General features: G+C 38.9%; 1 protein-coding gene across 2 annotated transcripts in view; it reads right to left on the bottom strand.

Annotated features, from left to right (window-relative positions):
- Nucleotides 1-13,653, bottom strand: part of LNPEP (leucyl and cystinyl aminopeptidase) — a 110,152-nt gene that overhangs the window by 13,452 nt on the left and 83,047 nt on the right. For both annotated transcript variants that reach the window (XM_075593329.1, XM_075593332.1), the window contains exons 11-15: nucleotides 12,160-12,248; nucleotides 8,853-9,036; nucleotides 7,217-7,373; nucleotides 4,986-5,164; nucleotides 204-365 (exon numbers count right to left, since the gene is read on the bottom strand). In XM_075593329.1, the coding sequence (XP_075449444.1) occupies nucleotides 204-365; nucleotides 4,986-5,164; nucleotides 7,217-7,373; nucleotides 8,853-9,036; nucleotides 12,160-12,248 (771 nt within the window). The remainder of the gene's footprint in view (nucleotides 1-203; nucleotides 366-4,985; nucleotides 5,165-7,216; nucleotides 7,374-8,852; nucleotides 9,037-12,159; nucleotides 12,249-13,653) is intronic.

Below are 13,653 nucleotides of genomic sequence, written 5' to 3'. Positions count from 1 at the left end.
TTACAGCGATTTTTGTGAGTTTCATTATTGTTGATACATAAAGAACCTAAGCAGTAATTACAGTCTGCACTATATATATTTTTTTTCTTTTCTATATACCATGGTATTTTCCTGCGCTCCTCCTCATCTCCAAGCAAAGAAAGCTATTAAATACACCTTAAAAGGCTAAATTATAATAATGCTTGTGTAATTCATGTCCATACCAAATTAATTTCCTGGCATCATCTGTGCTTGCAAGGGCTTCAAGTATTTTGCTCTTTTCTGCTTCAAACAACGAGGATTCATACAGGTTTAAAAGATAGTCCCAGCCTTCAGCAGTTTGAGCACCAACCTTAAATACAATCTTCATAACATCTGTGGGAAGACTAAGAAGAAAAACACACATTGGGTTTAATCGAAGGAAAAACGCAGCAAAATGTGTTCGAACATTTAGTTAGAAATGGTAATCCCTGGCTCTCCAATTCTGTTAATCTATTTCATAGGAAAACTGGAGACAATGACAACTGTTAAGGTAATTTAAAATGATATGCAGTAGATATGCAATGTCTGTGCAATGTAGATATGCAATGTAATGTGTTAATTGGTGTCCATCTGAAAATGCACATTTTGTGTAGTGTAAAATGTGTGTGCTCTGTAGTGCTGAATTTCTACATGTACAGTAACTTGATGATGTTTTAATGATCGACAGGGGCACATGTTTTATATCTGCTTTTTTTGTCAGGTCAATAAGGTGATCTTAAGCACAAACATGGTAAGAAACACAACGGCACCATGGCCAAATGGGTGATGTTCTCTATTCTTTTTAGAGAGCACTAGTATGTGTGATATAGATTGATATACAGTATATATATATCTATATAAATCAATCAATCTATGTGCATAGCGCTTCACAGCAGTAATACACGTGACATATTGTAACAGTGTAACACTGGGAATAAGCGATTGAAACATAAAAGTAACATTAAGAAAAGGAGTCCCTGCCCCAAAGAGCTTACAATCTATATCAGAGGTTAATACAGCATAGAAGAATAATTAAACAAAGTGGCCAATAGCATGAGGTCACAACATAAGAAAAATACGTTATCCTAGGGCTGGGCGAGAACTAAAAACGTTCCAAGATGACTATATTTATAGCAATAAATACCCAATAGAAAACAAACAAAAAAATCTAAAGTCATCAGAAACTGTTCCTGGTCGTTTATTATGAAATAGATCTCAGAAAAATTAACTTTTTTTCATAGATAGATGTAAAAAGCAAAGTGGGTTGAGAGGCATGTGGGGAGGGGGGGGGGGGGCTAGTCACTGATTGAGCCACCTGTTATGAAGCAGGGATATCTTGTAAAACTGACCTGTTGGCGGCCCTTGATCACTGGAGTTGGCCACACCTGCCCTATTGTAATTAAGTAATACATGGTGCAAAATGTAATTTAAAATAGCCTTATGAAGGAACAGGAATAGTCCCAAAATGTTGTCAATTTGCATCTCTGCATGTCTTGAATATTTTCATGTTTATTCAATGATTATATTTTACTAAACGCGCTAACTTTTAACGAATACAATGTGATAATATACAAAAACACGAGTTGTGCAGAGTATCCCAGTTTTCTCAAGAACTAGCAGGTCACACCTGTACAACGACAAACTTCATTAACACTTCAGTGAACCTCTATTTCATGCTCTCCAGCGCATTTCAGAAAACAGATCACTCTTTTATGCTATATGGATTAACAACATACATTTTTTTTTTTTTTTTTTTTTTTTAAGTATTGTTGTCAATTTTAGAAATTCTCTGCATGACAAGTATTAGGCCTGGGTCCCGCTGCATCCGACAGCGCGCGTGCCATTCGCCAGCTGCTGACATACTCCCGAGCCTGCCCCAGTCCCTCCACACTGCCAGGCTCACTACACGCTGTGACGCGTCAGTCAGCAGGGGATGCAATAGAATTGTAATCCCGAGCGGCGACGCATCACGTGGTGTGGCAGGGAGCCAATGAGGAGGGAAGATCGCCGGCAGGGGGGTGGATTCTTCGTCAATGCTGCACACACACGGACACACAGACAGAGAGACAGAAACACACAGGCTGAAAAGCGACCCCCTTGGAGATGCCTGAATCAGCTCACTGAAAGCTATGGCAGCGCGCCACCTGTCATGGCCCCCGCCCACCCAACCCGTTTGACCATGCCTCCCATGCCTAAAAATGCTCACTACGGACCGCAGATAGCCGAGAAGTGCCTTCCACGCGCCACCTGCACGTAGTGTGGGCGCGCCGGCGCGTGCAGCGGGGCCTTAGCCTATAAGACTACTGTACATTCAAGTTACATTACATTTGCAGCCAAATAGTTGCAAAATAACCAAAACATAAAATTGTACCTCCTTCCCATCAAATGTCTCTTTATATTTGATCACACGGTTACCCCATAATGTTATTTGACCAGAATTGAAAGCTGCAAATCTCCCAAATCTTTTTTTTTTTTTCTCTTTCTTTCATATCGTTTTTTTCCCCCACAAAATTCGAACAAAGGAATTTTCTGGAGCTGAATTTTGCTATTTTTAGCTACGGGGACCCATGGTTCCCAAGATACTTACAGTTGCAAGTGTTCTCTCCAATTTGGGAAATTATCGACATACGACTGTATGACCTCAACACATTTAGCGATAATGTTCTTCTTCAGGGCTTCAGCACGCAAATGTTTCATGGTCTTTAATAAATACCCCCACCCTGCATATACATAATGTACGTGGCTCAGTGCATGAATGCATTCATGCATGAAATTAATAAATTAGCAATCCGCAACTATATAAAGATTTATTACCCTACACCTAATAAAAATTAAAATATACATACATGATAAAAAATATGACCTAATGAACGAATATAGATTACACCATTTTTAACATGGGGAATCTTGTGGTGCCTGTAGGTATCTATTGACGTACTTGGGTGGAAACTCAAATCTAAGGCCCTGTGGAGCGATTTTATTTTGTTACGGAGATGTAAGTTTTAATGTGCGTTATTGCATAAAGATTTGTTGAAATTACATCCCCTCATATTGCACTTTCTTCTTATTAAAGAAGCACTGTCACACTGTTGAGAGCGTGGTGGATCTGTAAACGTCAACTCAAATACGTGTATGACAGTAAGGACCCCTGCAGTCTTTGATACTGCGGACCACCCTTTTCTCCTTAACCTTCTTCATATTCATGGTATCCGTAACAACGCCATATCCTGGATTTCCTCTTGCATCTGCCATCGTACTTTCAGTGTCTCGTTTGCAGACATCTCCTCCTCCGTTGATCTCTCTGTGGGGGTAGCACAGGGCTCTGTCCTGCAACCTCTTCTCTTTACACACCTCCTCTCTAGATGACTATCACATTTCTTGGGTTCAAATACCCCCTCGTGTTGAGGACACACACATTTACCTTTCAACCCCTGACAGACATCTACAGTACAGACCAAAGTCTCTGAATTTTCCCCACTATATCATCTTGGATGGCCTAACCAAATGTCATACTTTTTCACAAGCCTGGCCCTACTGCTCCTCTTCTACATTACTATTGGGAATACTATCATACACCCAGTATCACAAGCATGCTACCTAGGTCTCCCATGTGACTTCTCCATCACATTTTCCTCGCACATTCACAATGTAGCTAAAATCTGTTGTTTTTTCCTCCGGAACGTTGCTCTATTGCTAAAACTCTGACACAGGCCCTCATTTTCTCCCGTCTCGACAATTGTAACCTCCTGCTGTCTGGCCTTCCTGCCGCTCACCCGTCTTCCCTTCAATCTATCCTAAACGCAGCTGCTAGAATCACTTTACTCTATCCTAAATCTGTCTTGGCGTCTCTCCTACTGAAATCACTCTCCTGGCTTCCTTTTAAAACCCGGATTACTCACAAAAAAACACTAACTTTTAAAGCTATATACTCTTCTGCCCCGTCTTACACCTCAGCCCTATTTTCTCGCTATACTGTACGCCATCCCGACTCTTACGTTCTCCTCAAGGATACCTTCTGTCTGCCCCTTATGTGTAGAAAGCCCTCTCCCACCAAAAACTTCACACACTCATTGCCCCACACCTCAAGAATGCCCTTCCTCTCAACATCTGACTAGCACCCTCTCTATCACCTTTAAGACCCATATTAAAAACACACCTCTTTAATGAAGCACATTGGTAGCTTTGTGGCTGACACTTTACACCTGTATACACATACATCAACCATAGCCCCTTGCAGACGCACTTAACAGAACACCCACCTACTGTCCCTGTACGTTCTTCCTACTTACCACTTAGATTGTAAGCTCTTTGGGGCAGGGACTCCTTTTCCTAATGTTACTTGTATGTCTGAAGCGCTTTCCCCCATAGTGTTATATGTTATAGTATTATGTCACTTGTATTACTGCTGCAAAGCGGTGTAGATAGATGGTGATCGAAACACACACACACACACACACACACACACACACACACACACACACACACACACACACACACACACACACACACACACACACACACACACACACACACACAAGAAACAGTGATGGCATTGAAATACTTCAGCCCCATACTTTTGGAAATTAATAGCATGGAATTAAATTGGAAAAATACATATATATTTTAAAGTAATGATCATTAAGAGGTTGATAATTTATAGAAAAATGATGACTAAGTAAGAGCCAACTATATCTCCGTGACTGACTTCCAATGACATCATGGGCTGAAGGAGTGGCTCAGTGAGTAAAGGCACCGACTCTAAAAACAACGCCACTGACTTTGTAGCAGAGAAACCTGGTTCAAATCCAAGTGTCAGCTCGTTGTGACCCTTGGCAAGCCACTATATATCCCTGTGCTTCATAGATTGTAAGCTCATCAGGACAAACACTTATATTTACCTATAGTCTCGCAAATGTGAAATGGTAAATAGTTTGAACCGATCCACCCCGACTGAAAATGTAGACAGATAAAGAACCATGCCTCACCTTATATTATCAGATTTCCACTTATTAAACAGCTCACTGGCTTTAGCTGTGCAGTTTTGAAAACCATGAGAACAAGCAAAATTCAGGAGTGTGGATCGTAGCTCTCGTTCTGAAAGTATTCCTTCATCGGTCCAGTTTTGGTTATTGATAAGAGTCCTGAGCAGCTCTAAAGCATGGTGCTGAAATGAGATGGTTAGTCTTCTAGATGTCTTAGATTTTAAAATATTGCAACATTTATATACATCATACTTGCACCCATGCATGGTATGTAAGACTAGAAGAAACTTTTCTTGCTGAAGATCTTACTCCTGTGAAATTGAACACTGCAATACACCTAGAAAATGTATTCACATCGGACTTCCCATCTTTTTCCCTTTGTGTAACCCCTTTTTCCTAAAGAACAGGTCCCTGAAACACTGTTGATTTCTGATGGTGAACTTGCAATCATATTTTTTGTGTGTATATTAAAAGCGCTTTGTAATATATTTTGAGTTATTTTTAAGGATGTTTAAACCAACTCATTCTAAATACAGCAAAAATCATTACTTCCAAGAAGAAGAAAAAATGACAGCCAAGTTTAATTCCTTCTCCCTCACAAAAGAAAAAAACACAACTGGAGAAAGATACCATTGGATTGAATCAGAATAAAACCGAGACAAAAATCTGTGTACACACAAAGGTTTGTTAGAACAGAAACAAGGCGTGTGTGTATACAGTGTATATGTAAAAATATAAAACAAAAAGAAGACAGCCGCGCGGTCTTCTTTTTGTTTTATAGTTTGAGAGGAAGGAGGTTGTTCCTGTAGACCAGCAGCGGCGTTCCTGCAGCATCACATCTCGGCACCATCGGCTTTTGGGTTCACCTATTGTGTCTGTCCTTTCCCTTCCCCATTCCATCCCTTGTCAAACGTGTTTGTTTTAGTGTTTGTATTGTCAGTCATTTAGTGCTCACTTTCGAGTACTTTACAATAATACACTATTTGGGTAATTATTTGCTGTCCATCTGTGCATATAGTGCAGGCGCATTTATTTTTTGATATATACACACACACACACACACACACACACACACACACACACACACACACACACACACACACACACACACACACACACACACACACACACACACACACACACACACGTACGTATCATGTGAGAACAGCAAGATTAAAAAACATAGGAAATGACAGGAGATTCCCACCTTTATAATTATAGACTAATTGAGAATTGTTCTATACCGCAAAAGAAAAATATTTACACCAAAAAGCTACAGTTAATGGTTTTATTATTTTTGCGGAATACATTATTAGGCATTGGCATAGAGACTAAATCTGGAAAATCCATCTTCCACTTGATGGGCCCAACGAGCGTGGTATTAATAGTCATCGGAAGACAGATAGGTGTCATTTTGTGTAGTATTTGTTCCTAGCCTGCAAAACTATGGATGTTACTGTACCCAAGCCATGGCAGGCAGTAGTGGCATTCAAATTAACTTTTAAAATGAGCTCTGTTCCTTCCTTAAATTTGTTTTGAATATTCAACCACATGTAAAACGACATAAGCGTTTTATGTATGCACATAATATGCTGTTTGTTATATATAAGCTACTGTATATACATAAACAGTATGAAAGAAGACCTTTTATTCAACAGTGTGTATGATAATTACAGTACATTAGTCTCATACACTTTCCACACAATGGTGTTCCTTGTGGGATTTAAAGTGTCCCTTTTGCAGATACTTGCCACCAAAACAAACCTCTGTAGCTCACTAAACTCGCTACTGATTTCAATGGCGAGGTGAAAGCTCAGAAGCTATAGAATGTAATAGAAGAAAACAAGCCAAAGATTGGAGCGGGGCACAGCTGCAAAAAATGGGGCCAACACCAACAAAAAACGGTTAAAAAGTTATATTTTAATAAACATGGTACATGGGGAACATCAGGTAAACACTCTGACGCGTTTCAGGCAAACGCCCTTTTTCAAAGAGTGTATGTAATAGTTTACTAGCTTTCTTAGATATTTTTTTTTGTGCTACCATTCAGAGAACGATCAAAAAACACAAATTGTCTGAGTGAAAAGGTACCATTTTTTTTTTTTTTTTTTTACAAACTATTACTGTGTCTTTGGCAATCTTCTGATCAGATCATTTGAATATCTACTTCTTAGAGGAGATTTGCAAACATCAGAAAAAGAGCCTTTAGAAAAAACTAAGAGACATATACAAACCTTTAATCTTCCAGCCAACAGCTGCAAGCCACGTTTATCGAGGATCCCATGGATGAGGTTAAAATGGTGCAACGCTTCTTTGATCGGGGCAGTGTTCGTCTCATTTACAAGATAATCAATAAGATAAAAGGCCTTTTTCAGAGGAACCTTCCCCACACTGGCAAATTGGAAAGTAACAAAATAACAGGTTATTCATTTGTATTAAAGACAAATAAAATGTCTTCCTTCAGTGAGTCAGATGTTTTAGACAATCATATGATTAGAGACGCCTACATTACTGTAATTAATGTCACATCATCGCTGTCCAATGGACATCCTAAAGTGCAAAAATACTGTATGGACACAAAAGAGATTTGCCTCTTACTTTGTTGATCAGTTAAAGCAAGCCGCTGAGGGAATTTGTGGGAAAGAGGTTAAACTAGGTGTTAGGACTAGGCGATCGTCGCTCCCAGTGATAAAAAGATAAAGAAAACACCAATAGTGTAATATAGCAATACACCTTTTCCTACCTGGATTTTCAACCAGAGTTTAACCACAAATGTCTATGTCCTAGGACAGGAGTGGCCAACTCTAATCCTCAAGGGCCACCAACAGGTCAGCTTTCAATGATATCTCTACTTCAAGCACAGGTAGTTCAATCAGTGGCTCAGTTACCTGTGCTGAAGCAGGGCTATTCTTAAAACTTGACCAGTTGGTGGCCCTTGAAGACAGGAGTTGGCCACCAGTTTTAGGCATTCCATGTGAGTGCAATCTCATCATTCATAGTACAGTATATTACTGTATAACACCAATCAACTATATTGCACAATTATCCTTTTATCTCCCCGATTTTTGGACACTGCACTGATATCTTTTGGCTTCAAAAATTTATGTTTGAGACTGTGGGAATGTAGTTCCCAGCAGTAACCTCCATTAGCATAGGGAAAGTGTCTAGATACACTTAAATATATTTACAATACTGTACACTCAAAATAAAACTTTATTTCCTGCATATATTTGGTCACTATTTAGACATACAAAATTCACGAGTGATTGTTGGTGCTTTATGCTTGATTGTGTGTTTATATGCCGTTTCGCTTTAAGCCAAAACTTGAAAATCTAACAAACTTATTTAAAAATGAAGAATCAACAGGTGAAGGTACAATAATAGAGGTGTTAGACTTTAACCTTATGTTTATTGCAGCTCCACTATTTGTTACTAAATGGACAGTACTTTTAAGTTAACAAAAACAAGTCAGAATCAGGATTTAGTTAAGTATACTTCATAAAAATAAAAAATAAAAAGACACCAAGATTTGTTAACTTGACATCAATAAATCATCAGTACAGTATGTTGAAATAATAAAGACAATTTGAGGTCAATGAATATTTCCTGTCCAGTATGAAATATAAACAAGCCCATTCCAATAAACAGGAGGAAAAAAAATGCTGGCAAACATGTAGTGGAAAAAACTCAATGCAGTTCCCACATGTAGAAATTACATTTATAGACAAGACAATAAATTATTTCTTATCTTATTTTTTAATTTAAAACAAGAATAATATTTTTACTAGACTAATGCTTGCCTGGCTTCTGGGTGGAATAGAGGAACACTGTATGCACAGGAGTACGAATAAAAAGAAAATCAGGTTTTACCCTGCAAGCATGAAAATGTCGTGGATAAGATTGGCTCGGTCACTGGAATGTAGAACGCTGTGATCTTTATGTAGTTGCCCAATGAGGGCATCCCAGCCATCATCCCCATAGTCAACTATGTAGTAGCCAGTCATGTCCACGTTGAACTTTACCCACAACTCTTCACTGGTGAGATTAATTTTGCCTGCAATAAAGATTGAAACCATCGAATTACGTTAGTAGCTTTATTGTTTTTCATTTGTAACTTTATTGCAAGAAAATATAAGCCTTTTATATAAATGTGGACTTTTTTCTTTTTACTGAAAATCTATCAAAAACTCAATGCACATGTACAGTAGCAAGCATTACTGTAAATCGCTGGCACACTAGTGGGTGCGATAGTGCATAAGCTCTGTCCCTTTTTTTGCACAGCTTCATTGAATGGCAGCTTCTCCTACTGGTGTGTTATGCATGATCTGCTGCTTCATCTGTATACTTCTTCCAAACATATTGTTTTGATCAACAGAATGCAACTCAACACTTTCCTAAACTCTGTGCACTCAGCTTTAATTTTTGTAAGAAATTGTATAAAACTTGTGAGGACCCCACACTTTCTGTGCGAACCATGAACTCGTGTAGGAATAATGCCAACATTATATAAAAATGCTATTCCCCTCACCTCCAAAAGTTACAGGCACCTAGTAACTGATTGAAAGCCCTTCTGGGCAGGGACTGCTTCTCCTTATTTCTAATGTGTCACGTGTGTTACTGCTGTAAAGCATTATGTATATGGATGGTGCTATATAAATAAAGGTATATATATATATATATATATATATATTATATAGCATAAAAAAAAGCAATTCAAATCAATGAGTAGAAAAAGTAAAAAAAATAATAATTATATATATATATATATATATATATATATATATATATATATATATAAATTAAATCATCAATCCATCCTCTAGAAAACAACGTAGATCTTGGCAGCCACCTTTTGAAAAACAAAAACAAAAAACATGAAACAGAAATCTGCAGAGTTGCAAGTTGCACATTGCAAATACAGCGGACCCATGGTTCAGATTATGAAGGGGTGAAAAAAAGATGGGGGGTGGGGGAATCCCTTTTCATAACAAAATATGAAAGCAGCGACCCATGTCAATTACTTTCTTATGAATAGTTGAACTCTGATCAGGGGTAGAACAGCAGTCAGTTTTACATCCATGCACTTGCACAGCAGATCTTGCCTCTGTCAAATGCATGGTTTTATGTGTAACTATACAACACACCTATTTTTTCTCTTCACACGTTAATATATGCAAAGAGAAGAGATGCAAATAGCAGTTTAAAAGTATATGGCATGACTCTTGCTAATTACACGTATTATAATAAAACATTAGCCAATATTATCCCCGGCAAGAAACTACTGTAGTGCCGACGAGTACAGTATTCTAAAACAAATCTGGGGCAATCACCAACAAGACCCAGGTACATGCTGGGTACATGCTGGGTACATGCTGGGTACATGCTGCAACATTTCAGTGACATTTCTGCAGACAGACTAATGGCCTATCGGATTAACAGCGGGAGTCCCTGGCAGTCCCATTCAAACTGAATGGGACTGCCAGGGACCCCTGCTGTGTTAATCCGATGGGCCATTAGTCTCTGGAGAAATGTCACTGAAATGTTTGCAGCATGTACCTGGATCTTGTTGGTGATAGCCCCAGATTTTCCCAGGCAAGTTTTAGAATACTCGTCGGCGCACCTGTATGACAGAACAGACAGACAAACATGGAACAGAAACTATAACTCTTTAATCTTCAGGGGGGGATGTATCCGTGTATAAACGCGACTGGATTGGAAGAAAAGGAAATGCCTAAGAAATGTCTCCTTTCTTCTACGCCCCACGGCAGTACTGTACATACCTGTGGGATCTACCATAGCAAAGAAACTCGCAGGCGGGCTGAATAAATAACGGATTGAAGAACTTTCCATCCAAACGTGGCCTCTGCTGCTGCCACAACATGCAGTCTGCGGGGTCTAATGAATATATTAAATGATGACCAGTTTGTCGATTTACAAACTTCTGAAGTAGATGCCTTTGTGTCCTATGCTCAGAAAGCGGCCATTACTCTAGTGAAATGAGCCTTAATTAATCTGTTCTTTCAGAACGTCTTTGCCTGCAGCGCAGTACAGCACATTAATAGTTAATCTTATCCACCTACTGCAGCTAGTGAAGATTTGAAAGTGCTATGACCTCTTATACTGTAGGTTCAGTAAATAGCAAAAACACTGTTTAGATAATACGTCTGACCAAGTCCAATGTACGCCACTGCTCCTCTTGTGAAATGAAAGGATGTTGGCAACATTATAGTAAAGAGATCTCCTGCGATAAGTGAACGGTCGAAAATACTTTAGCTCTAAATGAAGGAACAGTTCTCAGAACAACTTTATTCTGATGGAAAATAGTCTACGGTTCTTTACATGGAAGATCATATAATTTGGGAATCCTCTTGCTGATGTAATGACTGATGAATATCAGAAGTTTGTTTGATATTTTAATTAATTTGTGCACAAAGGTCAAATACCAAGGCTGATATGATCCTTGATGCTAAATTTAATCTTTAGTAGCGCGTTAAAAAAAAAAATCATAACTGTCCGAGAAGCATTGGGCTGACCTTCTACAGTGCCAATTGCTGCGGGTTGTACCTGAAGCGGTTAGTTGCAAGGAAACTTAGAACAAATGGGGATGAATACGTCCTAGAGCAGAACACGCTTGTGGGTCTTAGGCCCGGCCCTCTGAGGTAGGACAGTAGAGCAGAAGAGGACCAAAGATGCACAGATGTGTGGGGAAGATCACATGACCAGGCAGTCACAAGATACAATTAGTGCACTGCTAGAGAGAGGGCAGGGCTGAAAAAGGAGTGTGCCAGAGCCTGTTTCAGAAGGGGATGTGACTTTGAAAATGGTTGCTATAGAAACAAAAAATGCTAGTTACATTAAAAATGTCATACAGAGGTTTTTTTTCTCCCCCTAAATGCTACAAATATTTTCTCATAGTACAAAACTGATTTTAAAAAAAATTATATATATATATATATATATATTGGTCTGCATTTTTAAGGACAACTATAGAAGATCTTTGGGAATTAAAAAAAATCAAGGTATTTTCTAATCCCTGTATATAACAACATAGATATGCTACATAAAGCAAATATCTAACCCTAGAAGTGGATTCCAGGGCCATGCAACTGGAGGATGGTTATTCACAGCTGAGAAGCAAAGGAAAATAAAATGAAAAGAAAAAAAAGAATTCACTCACCTTTTACTTGATCCAGTAAAAACACGTGACCACAGGTGAAATCATTGCACGAGTTGGTGATATAGGTGAGTGGAACATGCCACACAGTGCTAAATTAAAAGGATAGTTTATATTATTAGTACAGTTTCCCAAAAAAACGCAAATATTCTGCACAATTTTGTAGATTTAAACAATGCACTACTGGCATTTTGCCATACAGTAGGAAGGAAAATATAATCATTTACTAGACGCTGGCTATGATGACATTTTATACAATGATAATTTGGGGTTTCAGCACAAGCTGATTTACCCAGGGGAGGGGTAATGGAGGTTAACAACTTGCTTGCCTTACACTCTTAGGTATGCAAACAGGGGTAGTGTAGTGTTAGGGAAGGTATTAACCCCTAAGCGGCCCTTCATGGTCTGCTGGTCATGGGTTGACAATGACTATCTGGACACTTGGGCTACTAAAGTGTAAGATTTTTAGGTTACACATTTTCCTCATCTACTCCAGGTAAGTTTAGGTAATCTTGCCTAGATGTGTACTGTATAATGGCCATTACATATATACAGGCATGGGAGGCTTCATGCCAGCCTGGGGTAGAGAAATAGCTTTCACTTTTGGACTAGCATCAAAATGAGTAAAATGGTATTATTTACTCATTTTGATACTCGGCTCTGATATGAAATGTGTTATTTTATGCAGTTACATATTGATGACTTGTTAAAAGACCAGCATTATTTTTAACGTTAATTCCATTTTTTGTTTCCATTGTTGCGGTTTAAGTACTCTAGGCCACTGAACTCTAATGCTGTCAGTTAAATACAGGGAAAGGACTGGAAGTAAAATATAAAACAGAAAATGTATTCCTTACAGTAATTTTCTTCTCCCCCCTAAGTCGGTTCATGGCAGAGACACGTATGGGGCAGCTCAGCCCATCAGACTTGAGTAGGACCAAAAAAAAAAAAACATCTGCAGATGTCCTATAAAAGGCTTCACCTCTCACCTGCAGACAGACTTCAGATTTCCCCAAGCTGAAAAAACCCTCTTGCTCATCTTTTAATAACAGGGAACTCGCCTAACTGACGAAGGGCCCATTGGCCAGAAACGTATCACCTGCATGTAGTCTTGTGAATAAAAATGGAGGGATAGGCACTTCCAAATGGCCTTACAATTTCCCATGTAAGCAACTTCTGTGTTTCTGTGTGTGCCTCTTCCTGCTGAAAATACTCCTAATATAGATACCTCTGAATATTCAGAAGAAGAGCCTCTTCTGTCCAGACTAGTCAGCGGCCTTGACCTCTTTAAATGTCGCTGATTTGCCTGCGAAACTACAATTTCCAAAGTCTGTAAAACCGTGTCTTTCATTCACTAGAGAAAGGTATTTATCAGATCCAGAGCCTGGACTGCTGTCGCAACTTCTTCTCCTCTACTGGTGGCTTGTCTCATGCTGAATACAACAAGAAACAAAGAAGTCCAGAGCAAAATACAATGTGACAAAAATACACACAGTG

The sequence above is a fragment of the Ascaphus truei genome, chromosome 1, assembly GCF_040206685.1.
Source record: "Ascaphus truei isolate aAscTru1 chromosome 1, aAscTru1.hap1, whole genome shotgun sequence".
NCBI classification, from domain to species: domain Eukaryota; kingdom Metazoa; phylum Chordata; class Amphibia; order Anura; family Ascaphidae; genus Ascaphus; species Ascaphus truei.
This window is presented reverse-complemented; position numbering and strand designations above follow the sequence as displayed.